The sequence below is a fragment of the Excalfactoria chinensis genome, chromosome 10 (genome assembly GCF_039878825.1).
Source record: "Excalfactoria chinensis isolate bCotChi1 chromosome 10, bCotChi1.hap2, whole genome shotgun sequence".
NCBI classification, from domain to species: Eukaryota; Metazoa; Chordata; class Aves; order Galliformes; family Phasianidae; genus Excalfactoria; species Excalfactoria chinensis.
The window spans coordinates 17,753,592-17,775,968 of record NC_092834.1 but is presented as its reverse complement, the minus strand read 5'-3'; the positions used below and the strand labels follow the sequence as shown (position 1 = coordinate 17,775,968).

The 22,377-nt window shown below is 48.0% G+C and overlaps 2 protein-coding genes across 9 annotated transcripts in view; both read left to right on the top strand.

The window, feature by feature from the left end:
- LOC140256630 (uncharacterized) overlaps nucleotides 1-6,769 on the top strand; it is a 93,691-nt gene extending 86,922 nt beyond the window's left edge. The window contains exon 8 of the mRNA XM_072345282.1: nucleotides 6,468-6,769. Coding sequence (XP_072201383.1) covers nucleotides 6,468-6,522 — 55 coding nt within the window. The 3' untranslated portion in view covers nucleotides 6,523-6,769. The remainder of the gene's footprint in view (nucleotides 1-6,467) is intronic.
- A 4,978-nt stretch (nucleotides 6,770-11,747) lies between these two features.
- Nucleotides 11,748-22,377, top strand: part of NEO1 (neogenin 1) — a 171,742-nt gene continuing 161,112 nt past the window's right edge. For all 8 annotated transcript variants that reach the window (XM_072345274.1, XM_072345273.1, XM_072345277.1 and 5 more), the window contains exon 1: nucleotides 11,748-12,135. In XM_072345274.1, coding sequence (XP_072201375.1) covers nucleotides 12,021-12,135 — 115 coding nt within the window. In that variant the 5' untranslated portion in view covers nucleotides 11,748-12,020. The remainder of the gene's footprint in view (nucleotides 12,136-22,377) is intronic.

The window sequence follows — 22,377 nt, the reverse complement described above, 5'->3', positions numbered from 1 at the left end:
GCAATGACAGCAGTGAGAGTGCTGACTCTGATGTCCCTCTGGGACATGACATCAGCTTGGGACAGCCCAATATTTTCCTGTAGGCCCACGCAAATGTTCTGCCCACTGCCACCAGCCCCGAGAACATTCCTGGCTTCTCCAATAACAACCACAGTTCTGACACGAAGCATTTCATGTAGATAAGTGGCCCCACACTTCCAGACTTTATTTTCCAGGAGTTCTGGGTCAGTAGGACTTAGTAGGGTTCAAGCTGTGCCTGACAAGAAGGACTTCAGCTGTCTCAGTCGTGTATCTCCGGTGTCTCTCCATTTCCCATTTCGTTTTTTATTTTTTATTTTTATTATTTTAAATATCTATTTGGCAATAGTGAACTAAGACCAACAAGTAGGGAATGAGAGCCCAGGCCAGGACAGACGGAGCCTTTTGGAAGACAGAAAGCAAACAAGAAAGGCGGAGTCTTGGCAGGGAGCAAGAGCTGGGTGAAGCCCAGAATGGCAACAACAGAGGGTGCTGCAGGTCACAGCTGAGCAGAGCTGGCGTGTGACACCACGGGGTGAGACAGGAACATGCCTCAGCTAAGGTGCAAGGGTGCAGTTCTGATCCTTGGTGGTGGTGTGATGCTGGCTGAAATGGTTGTGGGGGAGTGACGGGTCAGGAAGGACTGACGGGCAGGTAGATAATGCCAGACATCAGCCAGCAGTTTTCATGTGCCCTTTTCAAATCACGTCAAGCAGAGTCCTGATTTCTCCTCCTAAACAAGACGGCTGTTTTGCTGTGGCTCTCAAGCAGCCTGAGAGCTTGTCTGTGGGAGCTGGGGCTGCTGTAGGGCAGGGGAGGAGATGCGCTCATGCCAGTATCCACGTGCACACAGGTACCCTCCAGCTTGGTGCACAAATCTGGGTTTTGCCTTTGTGAACGTTTGCCAATTATAACATATCATGTGTGTCAATAGTGCCTCTAACTTGCCTTAATACCTTTTTATGAGAATAAAATTTGTTCTTATATGGTGCTTTTCATGCTTGAGGCAGTTCAAAGCGCTTCACTAAGCACAGTAATGAGTTAGATCTGGGGAGCATAGCGATTGTGTAGGGAAATACAGGGACTATTATGTGCTCTGCAATAATTCACAGAGCTGCCTATGCTAGAAACTGTTTTATTTATTGAAGGGAGGAATGTTGGCTGGGTCTCATGGTTGTCCTCTGGAAGATTTTAATGGTCTTTAGTTTCCACACAGAAAGGCACCTCTGAGAAGCTGGAGCCGAGTGAGCTGGCTGGAGGAACGGCTTGGCCAGCTCTGCAGTGCCACGGTGTCAGCCAGGGTGAAGGGGGCTGAGATCAGTTGCAGCCCTTAAGCCTGAGATTCACCTTTCTCAAGCATATTACGTCTCTCTAAATCCTATCTGCGCCTTCAGGCTGTTTCTGTTATTTGATGTCCTCTTTTACCTTACTTTAGTTATAAAGAAAATACTTCTTTGTGCTGGACCTTCCACCCCTAGGTCTTGAAGGGGGACTGCTGAGTTCAACAGTGACACTGAAGCACCGTGGAAGCGTTGCTGTGTTCCACAGAAATGAAGGAAGGTTTAAGGTTAGAGCCAGACATCTGACGTGATATCTGTGCTGCATGAGTGATAACTTAGCACTTGTTCTCAGTGCCCAGTCAGGGAGGAGGGTACCAGGTCTTTGTGCCCGCCTTCTGCAGAGGAGGAGAAGCACAGGCTGTGCAGGCTGCTCCCTCTGCCCCTCTCCTTTGGCATCTTGCTGTGGGTTGTTTTGGAGGACAGCTTTATCCCAGGTGTACAACTGCAGAAGACCACAGGGAGCACAGTCCTCAAATCTGTGTCTTTCCTAGGAAGCCAGATGAACCCTAGCACATAGCCCTAAGCTTCTGTGGGTACGTAGTGGTGGCTGGGGAACAATTGCTACTGTTAGCTGGGCCTTGATGTTGGAAGATGTACATTAGCCACTTCTGCAGAATCTCTCCAAAGGGAGCCAGCTTCTTCCTACTGCTGTACGATTACAGAAACCTAATTAAGAGAGCAAGTGGAGTCAAACAGCAAGATGCTTCCCTCTAGGTGTTGTCTCAACATACACATCTTCAGAAGCTTGTTGCTCACACAGTGAGCCGGCCTGTGCAGCTTCACTTTTTGGTGAGCGCTTTCAGCTCACCAGAGTGTTTGCCATGATGACAGAGGCCCTTGGCATCCCCTTTGCACATAGCAGAATTGTTTAATAGAGTTTATTTGGTACATGTGATGCCCCGGGAAGCATCCAGTGGTCCAGGAAAGCCTCAAAACTTCTCATTCAGCGGCATAAGCCGCATCTCCTGGGTACAAAGAAAACATACGTGAGTTCTTGACATTCCCAGTGATTTGTGGGTTAACTGTGAATACAGCCTGGAGTTCAGGACACCGGAGGCTTCAGAGTGCGCTGCAGACAGGGCAGCCCTGCTGACACAAATGGAGCTGGTCATTGGGGAACGTAATCAGAGCCTGTCTTATTACTGAGTTAACTTCCTCACCATTGTCAAGAGAAGGATAGAAAGGTGTCACTTCAGGCTCCTCTTGAATGGGACAGGGGGTGTCAGAAGCTTGAACTGTCCAGAGCAAAACTACTCCCAGCTAAGGCTGTATGTAAAGACTAATACTATCTCTAATTGAAACCAGACAGAACATTCAAGCAGTCAGCCTACAAGCGCTTCATGAAAAGTGGAATGCAAATGCTTTTTGTATAAGCATTAATCTTTGTGCCTTACCAGGGTCATAAGTGCTAGTGAGAGTGCAAGGAGGGAATTCAGCTCGGTCAGCACTGGTCTGTAAAGATCTATGTCCAGTTTTGCACTTAACTCTGTTTATCTGGGGCTATTAATTAGCTCCTTTCAGCTTCCCTGTGGAGATCTGTATGTTAGTTCTGCAGAATGCTCTTGTACATCAAGATCTGTCATTGATTGCTTGGGCAGCTAAATTGGGTAGACAGTTCACTACTCAAAGGTGTCTTAACTTTGCATTCTTTTCTGCTAGGGCAGGAATACCGGGGATGACTTCAATCTCATTGTAATCTCCTTGTACACATTGCTTTTCTAATTTCATGCCTAGGTTTGGCATTTCCATTACAAAGGAGTTTTGTTGGTTGAGCTCTACTGGTCTGGGTCTTTCAAAAGCTGATCAGAGCCTTTGGTCATGTGCTTCTACTCTCTTCCCGCAGAACAAAACATCATCTACGCACATCCTAGGCTATCAAAGCCCATGAAACAGTTCAAGTGCCAAACACAACCCAAATGGCTGCCTGAGAAAATTATGTCTCCCATAGGGGCTATTGAGTATGCACAAATGTGTGCTCTGTTTTCCTAACCTGTCTGTCAGAACCCCGCTGATGCCTCCAGCAGAGAGAAATATTTGGCATAGCCCACTTCCCCACAACTTTACTCTTTACAGGAAACAGAAAATGTTGTGTTTTTTTCCCCCTACGTATTTATTTGTGCTCGACTGTAATCACAAAGGCTTATATTTCTTTATATTTTCCCCCTTTCTCTGGTGACCCATGAGTGTCCACTTGCTGTCAGTTCTGCATTTCCTCTTATCTTTCACAGAGCCGTGAGCCTTTTCACCCCTTCCTCTAATGTCTGCTGTATTTCACACAAGCATTTTCTGTAGGAGATGAGCTTTGCGATAGGAGGGCTCTGTTCAGCTTTACTCAGCACCCTGTGCAGACTTCCCTCTTTTTTTTTAAATCCTCACCATTGTTCAGGTGCTCTGGTAAGGTATTTTTCTAATGTGAAAAGGCTTTTCAGCACAGCTGTACGGGCTGCTAATGTTCCAGGCCATCCATCTCTTTTGCTGTCTGTTGGTTCCCCATACACTTAACAGCGAAATCCTTTAGTTGGAAGGAAGGTCACTGTGAGTGCTGACTTGAAGCGCTTTCGCTCACTTCTGCCCATTTTCAAGAGACTGCTTGCAGCCTTTGGAGCTAATTAGCGCTGTTCCTAGTTGGCGCACAACTTCCACTTACTGAATTTGCCTTTATCTTTCAGGCTGTGGTTTGTTCACGTTCTGCTCCAGTGTCACCCTCCCGGCCTCAGGACCTTGAAGTACTGTGAATGGGGGTTTTGTCTGTGCTGTGCTGGGTTGGCGTTCCCGTATTCTTGGTGTCATCACCTGAGTTTCCACCTCTTTTTCCAAAGGTGGAGCTGCTTTCTGTTGCTCACTCCACTCTTCTATTCCATCCTGTGGGTTTTTTGCTTCTGAACGCTGCAGACCTCTGCCCTACTCCCTCCTGTTGCAGACTTTTGGATTACTGGACTTGTCTTCTCCCAGTGAGCAACAGCAGGGAGCTGGTGATTTTCCAGTATGTTTCTAAAGGGCTGGTTTGCTGACCTCAGATTGGGTCTCCAAGTCAGCTGCTGTGGTTCAACAGATCCATTATGGGACTTATGGATGCCCACATTAATTGTGAGCCAGAAATCTGCTACTGAGTGATTTGTTCCCAGACCAAGTCAGATCTGATCGCTTCTCTGAGTTCAGTTTGCTTTTCAAATTTGCAAATATATTATTCAGGTTAAAGAATCATAGAAATTTCTGTGCTTAGTCCTTCTAGCATGGACATAATCACTGTTATTTTTAGGTGAAGTGCAAGATTTTTTAAGCTGAGCATAAAACGGGAATTCTGTTTTTCAGTAAAAACACACATTAACAGCAGCAGTTGCAGTAAACAGCAGCAGCGTGTCAGTAATCCTACATTGTCTTCCCCTGTGCTGCCTTTTCTCCAGGTACTTCCTAGAATGACCTGGCAGCAGGAGAGGTAGTGGCTCACGCAGATATGGCGATCACAATGGCAGGAGGACCAGATGACCGCTGCCTGATACCTGGTGAGTGCAGCAAAGGTCAGAAGGAAAAAGGTGGACTACCATTAGAAAAAGTGGTTTAGACAAAAGTAACAGATCGTGAAGCAAGCATCAGCCTGAAAGAGGGTTTTGAAGGCAGATTGCAGCTGTTTGGGGGCTAGAAAAACAGCAGATTTGTGAGAAAGCTTTTCTTCCTTTGTCAAATATATCTTATTTGTTACCTGCCTCAGAGGGCTCACATCTGAAAAATACAGTTTCTTTTCTACGTAGAATGTAAATGTTCACTCCAGATGATACAGACATAAAGCTCATATTCTTGTCAGCCCTCAGCGAACATTTTTGAACATTTTTGAACATGGAATGCGAATCGTTCTGAGAAATGGTTTCTCGCTGAATAAATCCACTTCTGTACTTTCAGGAATTAAGGCAACTTCTGATATCCTCAGCCTCTTTCACTACTAATTTTCCTTTTTTGCGATGTAAGTTTATTCCAGACAATTGAACTCTCTCCAGTCTTTGGTAACGATCCATTTTAGCTCAGTGCCTTTGGGAGTGTGTAGGCATCCTGCTTTTCTGCAAATTCTGTGCTACCTGTTTAAAGCATTTACCTTCCAGTCTTCCCTGCCAGCACTGAAGGAGGACATGCCATTTCAACCTTGGGTCCTCAAGGCATCTTCCTTCCCCAAGGTGTGTGTTAGTGGAGGGGGTAGTAGTTGGAACGACAGCCTGGGCAGCATTTTCTTGCAGTGTGGTACTGGTTTGCTGGGAAGTGGTTCAGCCCCTGTCCTCTTTTTGGGCAAGGCACATGGCTGCCAATGGGCAGCAACCTTCAAAAACCACTGATCTCTGTTGGCGTGAACCAGAAACCTCTTTTAGGTTTCTGTAGTTCCCAGTGCTCCCTTTAGTATTTCTGAATGTCTTTGTGTCTCTCTTGGTCACAGAGTCACATTCTGACCTCTTTGAAACTCATTTCATATTTCTAAGAATCGATAGACTTCAAATGCAATAGCAGAAATACCAGCTAGTCAATAAGTCCAGTCAAGTTAAGTTAGAAGTAAAAGCAGTGTGTTGTAAGGGCAACGTTTTCCTAAGGAACTGCTATTTGGGCTTATTTGTTGTTCCAATTAGTCTGATTTAGTGGCTCAGTCAGGGGGCTGCAGCCTGTAGCACTCAGACTGTAATTTGATTTCTAAAGCTGCCATTCAGGTGCTCAGGAAATAAAAATATGTGATAAAACCACATTGTGACAGCAGACATATAGATCCTGATGTGCTTCATGTGTCAGGAAGATGCAGCGGTTCATGGCACGATCACCCACATTTCATATCCCATCAGAGTTGCATGTTTTGCTCTCCTGGCTTTCATCACGGGTCTCCTGGGAGGAGCATGGAGAAGCAGCAGGATGGTGGTGTTTTTCCAGAGCTGTTGCCCCGAAGGGATGTTTAAGCAAAAAAAAAAAAAGAAAGTAAAACTAATGTGTGTGAAAAGTGCCAGATTGACAGCCTTAGCGAGTCAAACACTTTACCTATTTGAAGGCTGCCCACGTTTTATCTGCTAGAGCTGTCAGCGTGGCACCATTCCTCTGTGTGAAATGCATTCTTGTTTTTAAAACTGTCCCTTCTTTCTCCAGATTGCTCAGTCCTGTATCCAAGAGTCAGAGAGTTCCGATGGGGGTATGGAGCTGAACTTCTGTGAACCAGGAAGAAATGCTGCAAGTTTGTGCTGCTTTTGGAGATGCTTGAAATTTGCAAGAGGTTAGAAATTACTTTACAATAAAATTTATGCAGAGTGATTCAAGGCGTAGCTCTGCTTTCAAACTAGAAGCTGCTGGGAACAGAATCTTGTTTCTCTCCTTAGCAAATCAGGCCTATATCACTGCTGCTAACCTCTGCAACGAGGCTTCCTTACTCTCCTCTATGAGCTCCATAACCATGCTCCCCTCTGGACTTCAGCAGCAGCAGCATGGTTCCCTGCCTTTCTTGGCCTCCATTCCTCCAGGAAAAATAAACAAATCCAACATCTCTCCCATAAAAAACCCATTACATTTTCTAGAAATTCCTTCCCGGTTTTTAGAAGGTGGATGAGATTCAGAGTAGCATTCTGGTAGCAGAAGCAGACCTAAAACTCTGACTTGAAAGGGACATCTGAGAAGTGTATGAGCAGATCAGTCGCTCCCAGCAAACAGGACTCTGTCTCGGTCCACAGCTATAATCTAATGTCAGAATTCTTCCCTGTTTCTGCAGATCATCCCAGCCTTCACTACATCGTACAAATGACACATGCTGTTGTTTCTGAACTCTTCAATTATCAGACTGAAGTAATTTTGTTCATATTTACAATGCTGCCACAAGTTTCTATGATATGACTTTTTTGACTTCAGTTTCTGCAATTTAAAACAGGAATACTTTAGCCATTATTTACAACAGGGGCTCCTGGAATTGTTATACATACACATATCTCTTCAGTTTTAAATATTTAAAGCAGCAGAGTGAGATAAAAGCTGTCTGTGAGTGACCTCCAACAGCACTGGAGACGTACAGGAGTTGAAGTTACTGATTGCACCTTTCCTTGGTTCATTTCTCCTGCCTTCTCTGAGGAAAGTGCTCGCTTTTGCTGTGTGATTGTACAGTACCTAATACAATAGGACCAACCTCAGGTAAGACCTTTAGGCACTCCCATTATATGAATGAGAACAAGATTGTTGGTGTCAGTAATTAACATTCTTGTGGAATTGCTGGAAATGCTTTGGGATAAACACACCTGGAATCCTTGCCTGGCTTATGTGGTTTTAAGCTGCAGAGGAAGCTGATCCTGTTCTCATGAGAGGGCACGGACCGCCTGTCTCTTCTCTTTTGGGGCACAGAAAGAGTCATTCAGACCAAAAAATGCAATACAGAACCTCAGTGAGAAGTGGGACACTAGGGAAGAAAAATGTCAGCAGTGTGGCTCCATTAAAGATCTCACCTGGAGAAAAGAAATCATATGACAGCCACCAAAACAGAGAAAAGTACCAAACTGTGTGTAACTGATATCACTGTGAATGCCTGTGGCACAGCATCATCCCATGACAGGCTTCCAGAGATGAAATCTTGCTCTGGTTAAGCAGATGGCAGAACTCCCCTTGACTGCACTTAACACTAGGCTTTGCCTGTGGCATTACCTGCATTTCTCTGCCTCTGAACGCCCAGACAGCCGCATCCCACATCATTATGCAATTCTGATAACCAAGGAATTATTCTTTAGAGTGCGGATTGGATTTGGTAAGCCTTGCATTTTGGATTCTTGGTTTCCTCTATCTGCACCTGAAATCCCTGAGTAAACAAACATAGGATTAGACCTCAACAACTCCTTAGCAGACCAAGCCATTAAAAGCATTTCACACCAGCTGCTCTGCTCCCGTTTCAGACTCTATTAAACACCAAGTCAAGCAAAGGAGTTCACTCTTCCTTTCAGACTTTTGTGAAACTGACTGTGGTGACTGGAAGGTTTGCCTCCATTTGTGACCCCCCCCATCCTCCGCCTTCAGTGAGGAGCTGGAATCATTGTTGATTCCATGCTGGTGAGATCAGGAACGATGTAAATACATGCTGGGGTTAGAGGCGCTCTGGCAAACAGCCTACAAGCCTAGAATTTGCTCTGCGATGTCAGGAGGATGACTTCCAACCTCAGAGCAGCTTGCAAAACCACATCTGTGACCAATAAATATGAAAAATAGGAAAAAAAACCCATCTAGTCCCTGTTGAACAATGACAGAGAGCCTATCACGCTATGCTCTGCACTGATCAGTATGGCGACCTACACAGGCACAATCAAACTGTTTGCCAGAAGCCTGTGGTTGTGTCTCCTACCCAAGGGAGGCAGCACAGCAGATTAATCTTAAGGTGAGTATCTCACTGATGTAAGTCTTAAACTTAATGAGCTAGGTCTTTATTTATGCTGCAGTTCCTTCTTACCCCCAAATTACCTTTTCCAGCTGCTTGAGGATGTTCAGTAATGGGAAATTCTCTTAATCAGGATCACAATTCTGTGCTAACTCAAGTCCTGCTAAGCAGTAGAGAGATTATGATCAGAGAAGCGGACATAACTAGAGTGCAGCTGAACCACTGAATTTTAATTGTGTTGCTCTCCTTGTCGGTAACAGTCAACCCAATGCAAATTGCAGCAGCTCGAGAGTGCTTCCAGATCTCACCGGGAGTCAGAAAGGTTCAGCGCTAGCCTCAGGGAGTCACAAAAGGTCAGTGAAACCGTCTTTGTTCTGAAACCTCGTTTCTGCACCAAAAAACAGTAGCGTGGCTTGAAATGAGAAGAACCTCAAGCAAAAGAAAGAAATTTAATCACTGAAATTAAGGCCTTCCTCTGGATCTCCCTCTGGAGAGCACTCTCTGTCTCTGTTGATCACACACATGGGCAGTGTCAACATTTGAGTGACAGCATTAAATCTCGATTATAAGGCTTAGATATCTCCAAGAGGAGAAATACATTTTCTGCTCTGCAGTGGCTGAGGCAGGTGAGGTAAAAAAAAACACTTCTTCATCTGTTACAGCGGAGGGGAGTCGTTTATGTGTATATGTGGGGCATCTGCAGCCTGAAGGTGCTTTTCTCTTGAATTCAGGAGTTTCAAAGTTAACAAGTGCCAACGTCAAGGTGGCCCGTGCAACCGTGATTTGTCGCCTTCTGTGCATTTGCATTATGATGCACTGTTTAATTGTCATTAGATCACACGCTGTTCTTTCGACAGGTTCCCAGCCTTGCTCGTTGTGCAGAATAGACCGTGCTCACTAAGTAATAATGTTATTTTCTCCTCGCTGTTCACTATGCGGCCCATGCTTTATTTACCGCACGCTATTCAAATATTGTTCTGAAAGCAGATTTATTCATTTCCTCCTGGGCTTCTGCGTGGTGCTCATCACTATGGCATCCAAGTGCTTCACAAACTCTAACTCATTTTCTCAACGCTGTTGCGAGAACTGGTATTACCCATATTTTACAGATGAAGAATCCAGGCATACAGATGGAACAGGGAAAAAAAAGATCTTTTAATTTTAGCTATCCAATTAGAAATACTCATGGCCTGATTTTTGTCAGAAAATACAACGTGGCAAAGCATCTCATTTAGTCAAAGTTGAATAAATTCTCATTTAACACAGTTCTATCTGTTAGGGCTCTTCACTTCTGCAGATAAGACTTCAAAATGTCAAACCAAGCCCCAGGCCTTGCGGGCTGCACAGCCAGAGCTTTGCAAGCCTCTGTATGAGGCACCGTCCTGCGGCTGCAGTGCTTTCCTGGAGCAGCACCCACCTGAGCCACAGCGCAGTGCTTGTTGCTCCTGCAGTCCCCTGCAAGGTGCATAAAATACATACATCTGATTTTTATAGGAAATTGAGTTGTTTGGGCTTTTACCTTTGTTCCTTGGCCTTGGTTCAGCATCAGAGCCAGGCCTATCTGTTTGCACTGACAACCCTTATTCTGGTATTTCATAACTTGGGAGTGTTTTACTTTGCAGCCTAACTAATGTTGCTCTAATGTAGTTTGCCATGTCTGTTTTTCTCACATGTAGAGGTAACCTTAAAAACAAAACAACACAGCAATGAAATCCCGTGTTATACTGGTATCTATGTAGGCCATCAGCAATGTGGAAATTTGCCCCAAATGTGGGAAGAAATTGCTTGGCTCTCCTGCACGCAGTCCAGCACTGTAAGAGGGTGAGGAACGCTCCCAGTGCATCTCAGATACTTGCTGCCAGTAGATGTGACAGTTTTCCAGATGGCCTTCATTCCTGTTTTTCTCCTGTTCCCGTTTCTGAGTCTTCTCCCAGCAGGCTGGTTCCAGGCTCATGCATGAGCTCTGCTTTATCCCTCCCTGCAGGCAGACCCCCTATGCAGCCCAGCTCCTTCCCATCGCCCTGGAGAACCTGTCTTTCTGCAGGCCCTTTGTGCCTGCCAACTTCCCGACCCAGTTCTTGTCCCACCGCACGGAGGGAGCTCCCGGCTCACATTGCTGGGAGCAGCAGAAGACTGGAAGGACGGGTTCCCTGCTCAGCTGGGCGCACTCAGACTTGGCATGGAGCAGGGCAGCGGGGAACTGGAACTGCAGGTCCTGCTCTGCTCCCACGGCCTGCGGCTGCGACTGCTCTGCGAGAGTGAAAGCGTGGCAATGGCGAACGGCACCAAGCATCAGCAGCGTGCTCAGGGGGCTCTTCCACAGAGCTCTGAGGGGAAACCTCTCTCCCGAGGTGACCCTGCTGCTTTGTAAGCCCAAATAACCTTTTCCTCGGGCCTGACGGTCAGTCCTGAAGTATAACCCGAGCTATGAACTCCGGGTGCTTTACTCCCAGCTCAACAGCCGTCCGGGGCTGATAACGGTGACTGAAGGTGGGATTTTGTGCCGACCATCACGGTGACACCTGCAGGCCCAGCCGGCATCCCGTACGAGCCACAACCGAACCTCCTCAGGAGGCAACCGCTGCGGGAACGCTCCGGGATGCCGTCAGTGCGGGACGGACCCGTTTCCTAACAGAAACGCTGGACAAAAAGATGCGCTTTTTTAGTGCGGGACAGCCGCTGTTTGGAGAGATGCACCCCCCACCCCGGGCTGTGTTTTGCTGTCGCTGTGTTTTGCTGTCGCTGTGTTTTGCTGTCGCTGTGTTTTGCTGTCGCAGTGCCCCGTATCGCGGTGCTCCGTACCCCCGGCTATCGCAGGGCTTCCCGCTGCCGAGCAGATCGCGGCGCGGTGCGGTTTGAGGCGGCGGTCGGGGCGGGACGGAGCGCAGGGCAGGACGCGCAGGCGCCGTGGTGGGCGGGCGGGCGCGCGCACACCTGGCGCTGAGGGGGGGCCGCGGGGCCGGGGGGCGGTGACGGCTCCGCGCGAGCGCATGCGCGGACGGGAGGGGGAGGGCGGGGCGGGCCGGGGGCGGGCGTGAGGGAGGGGCGGGGCGGGCGGCCCCTCGGCTCCGTGTGAGGGAGCCGCGGAGCGCGGCGCCGGGACTGGGACTGAGCACCGGCCCGCGATGGAGTGAGCTTACCGCTTACCGCCGCCCGCCCGCCTGCCAGCCTGCCCGCCGCCCGCTCGGAGAGGCGCGGGGCCCGAGAGCGGGGAGCGAGGCTCGGGCCGGCGGCAGGAGGAGCCCCCCGGGGAGGAGGGGCCGGCGCTGGGAGCGCGGCTGCGGGGCGCGGGGCGCGGAGCGATGGCGGCGGGGCGAGCGCGGCGGCTGCTGGGCTCCCTGTGGCTGGCGCTGCTCCTCGGGCAGCCTCAGCCGTCGGCCGCCGCCGCGCGGAGCGGCCCCCGGAGCCCCCTCACAGGTACGGGGAGCGGCGGACGGAGCGCGGGGCGGCGGCGGGGGGCGATGGGGGGCAGAGCGCCCCGCCCCGGGCTGCTTTTATTTCCCACTCTATGGTTCGATGTGCGTTTCTGCGTGCGCGTGGTTGCGGTTGGTCTTTTTATTGTTGTTGTTATTTTTTTCCTTCGTCCTCCTGCCGCGCTTGTCCGAACCGGACGGGCGCCGGTCGAGGCCACTGCGCGGCTCGGCGCTCCGCGGGGCGCACCTGGGGCCGGGCGGGGGGCGGGGGGGGTCGGGGCCACCTGCGGCGGGGGTCGCTGAGCGGGGCCGGGGGCGCCGACCGCTACGCGGGGCCGACCGCGCCGTGATGCGGGAGCCGCGATCCCGTCCGGATGGAGCGCGGCGAGGAGCGGGCGGCCCTGCGATGGGCCTTCGTGAGGGGAGTCGGGTCGGAGCCGCGCCGTAGTTTTGCCGTAGCGTTATCCGCAAAATGACGGCTTGGAAAAAACTTTGGCGTTCCTCGTCGGCAAAGCTTGGAAAGGATCTGGCGTGTGGAGTGCTGGGTTTTAATTCGAGGCGATTCTCCGCTGTGTCCGGGCGTTTCCGAGGGGAGCTGGGAGCCGGCAGGTAGCGGAGCCGCTGCCCTGTTGGCATCGCGCTGGGCAGAGCCGGTCCTCCCGATGTCACCCTGTGGCAGGGAACGTGTTGACTTAACCTCTGCTGCAGCGGGAGCTCTGCGGGTTCCACCTCGGAAGACTGTTGGTTTTTTTTCTTTTCCCTTTTGAGGAATCAAACATTAGATGTGAGGATCTTTGTATCTCTGTAATAGTTACTGTTTTCATGTGCAATTTTTGTTTCAGTGTTCGCTGCTCTGCTGGCGGCTTGCTGTGGTGATGTAGTCACGTTGGGTACTCTCTGCTGCATGAGATAATATCCTTTCTGGTTTGAGACCATGAGGTGGATAGGAGAAGCTATACCCTTTAACACCAAAGTGGTGAGTTAAGCCAGCAGAGCAGTGCACAGAAATACACCAAGTATTCATTGAGGCTGTGTGTCACAGTGGGAGCTTGGAAGCAGCAGTGTGGCAGCACTGGAAGCTCGGTGCACCTTGTTGCCTCCCCCCTTCATCTTGTGGAGCGTGTTCCTGCACCACAGCGATGCGCTGCCCCGTCCCACCCACACAAGGACCAGGAGTCACGATTTCCTCTGAGAGTAAAGTCCATTACTTCCTGAGGGGAGTCCAAGAAGAGGGGCAGCCTTAGTTCTTTGTCTCCATCAGGAGGTGAGATGCTTCTTGTACAGTAGAACTTCATCTTAATCACACTTGCTCCCATCTGATAGTAGAGTTCTTTCCTAAATAAGAGATGTTCCACATACATTCATATTTGGCAAGTGGGAGAGGTGTATTCAAATCCTTCTGTGCTGGTGGAAGAGAGAATTAGATGCAGATGTTCCACGTTGTACATAGAAATCTTCTCTGTTGTCATTTAGACACTGGGGTGGCAGTACTGTGCTCCTGTTGATGTGTTCTACTTGTGGGAATGGCAACGCTGTGATTCCTATTGTTGTGTTCTAGGTGTGGGGATGAAGGTGCTGTGTTCCCTTCTGCGCTCTAGGCACAGTGTTCCTCTGCTCCCTGTTGCTGTGTTCCAGGTGCAGCAGAGCTGTGCTTCCTGTTGTGTTCTCGGTGCAGGTGTGCTGGTCCCATGCTTCCCATTGTTGTGTTCTAGGTGTGACAACGCTGTGCTCTTGTTCTTGTGTTGTAGATGTAGGGGTGACAGCGCTGTGCTCCCCACTGTTGTTTTCCAGGCATGGGGGTGGTGGTCCTGTTGTTGGTTGCGGCCCATCAGTGTACATGGCGAGGCAGAGGACCACGTTTGGTTTGGTCTTGAAGCATAGATGTGTGCCTCTGCATCACAAGACTGAAGTGTTCTGTGCTGTGTCCAGAAGGAATAGTGTTCCATTTCTGAGCCTTCTGGGGTTGATAAAAAGATACAGAAGAGCAGAAGTTGGAGGTCTGGAAGGCCGTGTTCTTCATAGCTTTGAATGTTTCAGTGACATTTGATCCCATCTATAAATAGGCAGCCATTGCTCTGTGAAGAAGAAAGGAGTGGAGCTGAATTATTTTAGGAAAAAAGCAACTGTATAACTTAAAGCTTCTTCTTTTTCTTTCTTTTTTTTTTGAGTACCCAGGAACATGAGCCTGTCTCACCATCAATCTGGTTGCTTTTTGCATGGGGAGAAGCGAGCTGCTTGTTTCAGAGGTAGGACAGCACTAAACTTAGCTGAGGGGATAAAGACCAGCCAAAGTGGTAGCAAGGAGTGTGAGCATCAGCACCTGCCTCGTGTGACTTTGAAGCCTACTTGAGATCAGCGTGAAAACTTTGATCAAATCAGGATTGCATTCAGAGTAAAACAGAAATTGGTGTCAGTTTTAATTATGAATAGAAAAGCTGCGATAAACTGGGTGCACCATTAAGATGGCAGGTGAGATTGTTCAGAAGCAGGAAATTTGTTCTGTCTCTCACTGGGGTTGGTGAAGCCCTTGGCACTGCTGAGTGCCTTCTTGTTGGGGATAATCTGGTGGCTTGGGAAGTCCCCAGCTGGAAGCAGTGGGATCCAGAGGTGTGCTGGGCTTTTGGAGCGTAACAGGTGCTCAGCAACGTGTTGGCTGCAGCTCCTTGGTGCCACATGTGCTGCTGCGAGGGCTGCTCATGGTGTGCAGGAGCAGCACAACGGAAGCTGAACGACACAGAATCAGAGGTTTGTTGCGTGCCTGAGGAACACAAAGTTGGGATTTGTTTTTGTTTTCCATGCATTCGATGATTTCTCAGCATATGACAAGCTAAAAATAGAGCACAAATATCCAGGTTTCAGTTACGTCCCTGCAGCACGGGTCTCCGGCTGATGTCCCCGTTGTGTGTACAGCAGGCTGGTGTGTGTTGGCTGTTGCGTGCCATCTGATACAAGCAGTTTGGTTGCTAGTAGCTGCTGAGATACGTGTATCCCCAACACTGCTGATTACACGTGTGTATAAATAGGGAAAGGAGAAAGGGCTGCTGATGCTGGAGCCTGTGTCCTGAGAGTGAGAGCTGTTGTATGACTTCAGCCACCTTCCAGAGGGCTTTGTGGTGCGTTGCTGCCTGTTCTCAGCTATGAGTGCCTGGGCTGGAGATGCCTTTTGCAGTGTGCATTGTGTTTGTTGTGATGAAAAGCCCCAGAAGCACATAACCTGTGCAGCATCAGCCAGAGGAACCTGTGGAAGAAGGGCAAAAGCACGTTTTTGCACCATCTCTAGCTCCTGCCCAGTGTGTTTTAGCTCACTTTGTATCAGCAAGGAGGAGGTTCACCTGGGGCTCCTGCTGATGGCTGACAGTGCTCCTTCCCTGTGCAGGATCTACTGCAGCTTCCAGGTGTCAGTGAGTGGGAGGGAGGCGGGCAGGCATTCTGCTTCCATTCACCCCATGGGGCAGTTTACCTGCAAGCACTGACACCAATTAGAATTCAGCCAGCTGCAGGGCCCAGATTGCAGCTTCTTGTGTGTTGAACTTGAATGCTGGTTACAGAGTGGATTTATTTGCTTTCCTATGAATGTTAAGAAGCAGGAGTTCAACCCCTGAAAAGGAACAAATCCTCACGCTGTGTTTGGAGATGCAGATGTGGGTGGTGGTGTGTTTGCTGAGCCTGCGTGCTGGGGGAGATGCCTCCTCATTCAGGCTGTGGTGCTGGTGCAGGTCTCTGCTCCTCGAACGATTCCATCCATGCTCTGAAGATATTGATCTTTAAAAAAATAATAATTAAAAAAAGAAAAAAAGAGGGTTCTTAATAGAGAAAACGTCTCAGCGTTGTGGAAACAACAGTAATATTTTACTGATTGGCTGCTATTGATTCAGTTCTCCAGTTAAATTGCGAAGATGAAAGCGGTAATCCTGATTAATTCTGTATAAATAAGTGAGCTCAATTTGTATGTGTATTGTTGCAGGCTGCTGTCGGAAAGCCCAGCTTTATATGCTGTATTAGATGCTTTAATTCCAAGTGCTTTTCACCATTTAGCATTCATGCTGAAGACGGTATCTTAATTTTATGAGACAAATAGAGCATCAATCTGTGGTAAACCTTCTTTATCATTGGTAGATCTGCCCTGACCAGGGGGAGGGGAGGAAGGAACCTCCAGCACAGGAGCACTGTGAGCCCTGCGTTCCTGCAGGCCGGGGTCACATCTTTGCTCTCTTCTCCATTGCTGTTCCTTTGGGTCAGGCCCGAAACAAATCTTATTTGCTTTTAATACTAATAGAGAAAGCTCCTGTCATAAAAAAGAGCTCAGTTATCATGGGAGCTGCCTGTGTTTGCTCTCTAGTTTTTCTTAGTCATGTGTGGAATGGGAACTCATGTCAGGAGATGGTGGCTGGTGAATTTCATGGTAGAGAGAGCTTTTCCCTTCAAAATGCACCACTCTGCATCCGTTGGCAGCGAGTTTTCTTTGCCGTGAAGGAGTTTGTGCAGCTCACGTGACAGCTGGTGCTGCTGATGACATTTACTTGCTCTGCTTTGGCTGGGCTTCCTTGTTTACAGGTTCTCACCTGTGGATCGGAATGCGCCCTGTTAGCTCAGATGAAGGGCTTCTTTCCTCAGAATGAAGGACTTTCTTCACCTTGAGCTTTGATGATTCAGGCATAGTAACTTTATAGTCTTAACTAATAAATATCCTCTAGTCATACGACTTTGTTCAGAGGTCTATAAATGTGGGAAAGCCGTTCTGTGACTCAGTTCCCCACTGCTTCACCTGCTCGAATGAGTGGTTTTATTTTGTGGTGTTGGATGAGTGATACTAAGAAATGCCTTACCTGTGCTTTCTATCTTTTGATTTGGGCTTCTCAGTTTTGCTTTGGGCTTTCTGGCTCTACAGATACATGGGAGCTCAGGATTTCACCTTTGTTTTTACTGCTTGTCTTTTGTGCATGTCTTGAAGCTGTCACATTTGGTGACAGTTGGTCGAAGTGCATGTCAGCAGCCAGCTTGCTTGTCTTCCATTATTGCTACACTTAGATAAATTTATCCTGTTTGATGCGCTTTTAACATTTTTTGACATGTGTCTAATGTTGATGTTGACCTGGAGGTGGAGAATGGGACGCTGCTAGAATGAGTGTGGTGTGTGACAGTACATACCAGCGTAGTTTTAAGTGGGGTTTTGTGCCCGTTAAGTGATTTAACTTAGACTTTGTATTGTTTTGAAGAGATGGTCTCCTTTGCTACGCCTTTGGCACATCTCCTGTTCTGCCTGCAGTTGATGACCAGAAAGCAGTGAGTGCTGTGCTATGAAGTTTATTGAGGATTTTCTTTGCTAAGATATCCTGAGTTTGTCTTGGCTTTTATTTGACTCCATGAACACGTGCTCTATTGTTGTCATGATAACAGAGCACTTCCCACTACAGCTTCTCTGGTGTAGAAGCTGCATCTCATCCTTTTGGCCCCACTGATTTTTCTTTAATCTGCCTTTTGACGGAGGCACCTCTCTGTTACTGACACCACCACCACCTGCTTCGGGGCTGCCGGCAACTTCCAGCTCCTTCTCGGCTCGTAGCTCTCGTTTAATGCTCCAGCAGTGTGATTCCCCCCGGACTGGGGTGCACTCAGGGCCTGCCGTGTGAGCTTCGCCTTGCTCAGTTTTCTTCTGTAGTTAATGAACCTGAACATCTCCTCTTAAAGCTGCTCTGTGGTTTAGACATTGAAACCTTATAATGTAACTGTAGCAAGAGGGAGAGCCACAAATAGAGGCGCTGGGACATGGGTTCTAAAAGTAGCACGGGCTGCCGAAAGTCATTTAAGTCATTAGACCTGTCAGGAGTTTTACAATTTCTCGAGTGTGTATTGAGGAGTGAAGTGTAATCTGCTCTCTAAATGCTAAGGGGTTACAGTCACACGCATTAAAAATAACAGTAATTGTCACAAACTGATAGTTGTTGCAGTGTTGTACATAGCAGACGTGGAAGGAAGCACGGGTTTTAATGAGAAAGTGAAATATTTCCCAAAGCAATTTATAGAGCCAAATGTTCCTGTTTCAAAACAGGCAAAGAATGAAGTATAAAAGAACTGCAAATAAAGCAGAGCTGCATCCAGGAACGCCGTAGTGACGCGGTGGGACACCTTCGTGCTCCCGTGCTGCTGGAGATGGCATTTTTGGGGTTGGATTGTCCGGGTTCACAGCGCAGAAAGCCCAAGTGTGCTTTGTTATCAGTTTGTGAACCCTTTATTAGAGATCTGCTGGGGCAGATGAAAAGTGTGGCACATGGGAAGTCATTGCCAAATGTTAATCCTATTTTCATGTGTTTAGTTTCAGGTTTTCTTGCAGCCTTTCTGCCCCTATTTTTTTAGCTTTCATGAGCCTTTGTGCAGGTCATAGAGAATGGGGTTGGTTCCCGGGGCTGCTGCACCACGTGGCTGCTGAATGCTGGTGTCAGAAGGAGGGGACCCGGGGCTGCGACACCACCGGGTGCACCTGGGCTCAGATGCACTTACTGGTTGGGCATGGAGAGCACTATGAACAAAACATGTCATCTGTTGCATGCTGCTCTGATGTGTTGTATCACATCCGCTGCAGATATATAGACTGTGATTTTGTTGGAAAATTGAGTTTAGTTTTAATTGAATTATCTAATGAAACCTTTCTTAAAAGTTCATCTCTAAATTGATAATGAATTTTCAATTCAGCTTTAGTTTTCATAGGTGTTTTTTTTCACCCTCACGTTGAAATCCCACTTGCTTAGCTCCCAGGGGAGAATAAACCTCTAAGCCTCATCTTACAATATTCTACCTTCAGGAAAAGAAACAAAACTTCTGGAGACTGCTTCCATTTCCAGCAAGGGATGGAGGCCTTGCAGTTCTTGGAAGCACTGACGATTACCTCATGTTGCATCCTGTTCCAGGTGTCAGTCTGAGTCTGCCATGTGGCTGTGCTGTGGTTCTGTGAGGTCAGGGCTATCCAAATCATCCCTGTATCAAAGGTTACATCCTTCCTGGAGAAACCTGTGTCAAGATCTGGCCAGGAGTGTAGGAAGAATGCTCACAGTGTGATGTGACGGGATGTATGGAAGGCATACTTGGCAGCAGCACCGGCTCCTGATGTGTGGAGACTTCCGGCCAATTTAGTGGCTAACGGTGGCATCGCTCCCTTTTTCTCAGGTAAAAATGATGTTGAGATGAATGAAGCGTGATGGACACACACTGTGAGGAGGTGGCGTGGAGGTGAGGTGCTCTGGCTGTGCTGGGGCAGGTGTGGGCTGCCATGGAGCCTGCCTTGCCATACTTTCTAGTGCACATTAAGGGAGTTCTTTTTCCATTAATCCAGTTATATATGTGCTGATAAGTGTGATGCCGTGTGTGTATGTATTGCTTTTGATATGCCTTAATCCTTCTTGCTGGTGGACTTGATAGTAACACAGAGATACGGATTGTTCTCACACTGCTGTGCTGCTTTCTGCTATCCGTGGTGACTGCGGTCATCTTGCCTGGTAACAGGACAGTTTCAGGGGCTCTGTCTGAAATCCCAGGAGAATATTTTTACTGGTTCATTTGCAAGGGGTAAGTTTGCTTAAAAACAGCATGTCCCATTTTCTTTATTAGCTTTAGGAGTCATTAGAGTGTGTACTGCAAATTCGGGGTGTGACAGCCCTGCTTCGCAATTTTCCCAGGTCGCTTCCTTTTCTAGAATCTGAAATGGCTTGTCTTCTGTTTGAAGTGTAAAATAGCTTATTTACCCAAATCTTCCCATGCAGTTGTTTGTACCCGCTGCAGGTCTTTGGAGCCTTAATTTTAGGCTCTGTAGTTTTTCTTTTGTTGTTATGGATGTATTTATTTTTTACCTTATTATCCCCTTCATTTGAAGTTAGGATTGTTTCTGAAGATGTCTAGATGCGAAGAATAGAGGTGGAAGCAGCCTGCGTATCTGCAGTGCACTGGTAATCCTTTCCACTCTTTTGAGATGCAGGTTGAAGAAGGTTCACAAAGCACAGCAGCAGGAGGGATGGGGCTGGGCTGGAGGTACTGCTCAGTGTCCAGTTGTGCTGTTGTGTGTGAGTGAGTGGTGTTGGTAGCTGGTGGGACAAACAAGTTGTAGCCCTCAGGTGCTGGGAGTCCAGTCTGACATAACGGAAGGTAAAGAGGCAGAGTCTTTGAGTTTGAGGCTTTTGGAGGATGGGGCAGAGTTAATGGATGGCAGCAGGATCTGCTGCGCCCTGACTTTTGAGTGGTGCTAGAGAAAGGCTTGTTCTGGTACAGCGTGGTCATGGCAATGGTGCTATCAGCTGAAACATAGTGCTATTTTTTTCCAGTTCTTTACTGTTAGTGCCAAGTTTTTCTCTCCACTGTGGAAGTCAATGGTCTGAAGGAAGGAAGAAAACTTTCACTGTAGCTGTTCCTGCCTGGCCATGCTGGATCTGCTCTGTCTCCATTTTCTCTGTCCTGCTGTTGCTCTCTGGTCTTTGCTGCAGCAGCACCACAGGTTGCAGCTCCATAGCAGCGTGAGTCTGTGCTGCACAGCTCATCTTCTGCATTTCTATTTGTCAAGTGCTGCCTCTCCTTCTGCAGCATTTTCAGGCATGTCCTTTGATAATTTATTAAAATTAAAAGGATCTGGAAGAAATAGATTTTTGCCTTAGTTTTACCTTTTGTCATCTTCTTTTCCCCCAATTTTAACCCATATGCAGGTCAGCCCTGTCTCTGCAGCCCTGTGAAGGGTTGTCAGCTGATTGTTTCTGCTATAGTTATATATTAATGCATGGAGTGTATTGATTGTTTAAATTTGATGTAGTTCCTCTGATGTGAGTTATTTTACCACTCTGTTTGCATGCTGACGGGTTGTAGATTATTGTAATTGAATGCACAGAGAGGAGGAGAGATCGTGATGGGGGTGGTGGTGTTATTTCTTGGAGAAACAAGAAATGATTCATGTCTGTTCTGCCTCACAGCTGTTGGTGAGACCAAGTGTCTCATTTGGGTATTGCCAAACATGGAGTGAGGTTCACCAGCCTGACTGATTGTGATGGCAAGCTGAGCTTCAAAGCACACCACATTCGAGTGACCCACCAGTGGCACCAGTGTAAAACAGTGTCTCTCGCTGTTGTACAAAAGGCAAATGAAACGTAGCTTGAGTTCTGCAGTAACTGCAAGATTGAAAACTTATGTATTTTCTTCAGCAACGTGTGACTCTTGGCACTGAGCAAAATCAACAGATAGTTTTAAGTGAGAACAAAAGAAAGGCTTCCACCTTTTCTGATGATAACTCTTGAGATTTCTACTCTCAGGGCAGTTTGAATCCAGAGCACCCCTGCTTGTTCCTTCATTGTTTATATAACTGTCAGGGCCATAATGCAGCTTTTGGTGGTGTCTCTGTAGAAGCATTTGTTTAGAATAAAACTCAGGATAGACATGTGTGGCTTTAAGTCTCTCCATTTGCATGTGGGGGGTGAAATTCCTTGAAGGCAGCCACAGTGTGCTCTGCAGATCCTTACTGCCTGCTGTCCCTGGGGCCACAGTGCAAGCATGAGTGGGATCCCTTCAATAGATGAGCTGGGCAAAAATCAACTGTGTTGTTTTTGTTGTTACTCAACTGTGTTTTGGTGTATCAGCATGCATGGGTGTGACTCAGAACCAGACCATGATGCTGTTAGTGCTTGGTGGAAACAAAGGTGTTGTGGAGAAGTTGCAAGTGCTTTTAAGCGTGGTCTCTGGGCTTTCTGCATTGTGGTTGATACAGCAGAAGGACATCATCCAGAGGGATCCTGATAAACCAGGAAGGTGGAGCTTTGTGAACCTAATGAGGCTCAACAAAGCAAAGTGCAAGGTTTTGCACATGTGTCGTGGTAATCCCAGATATGTATACGGACTGGGAGAAGAACTTGAGAGTAGCCCTGCCAAGAAGGACTTAGGGGCTCTGGTAGATAAAAAACTTAACATGAGCCAGCAGTGTGTGCTGGCAACCCGGAAGGCCAATGGTATCCTGGGTTCCATCAGAAGAGTGACAGCCAGCAGGGTGAAGGAGGTGATTGTCCCCATCTGCTCTGCCCTCGTGAGGCCCCATCTGGAGTGCTGCGTCCAGGCCTGGGGCCCCCAACAGAGGAAGGAGGTAGAAGTGTTAGAGAGCACCCAGAGGGGGGCCATGGAGATGATCCAAGGGCTGGAGTGCTTCTCTCATGAAAATAGGCTGAAGATGCTGGCCTTCTTCAGTCTGGAAACGAGAAGGCTGGGGGGAGACCTCACTGTGGTCTTC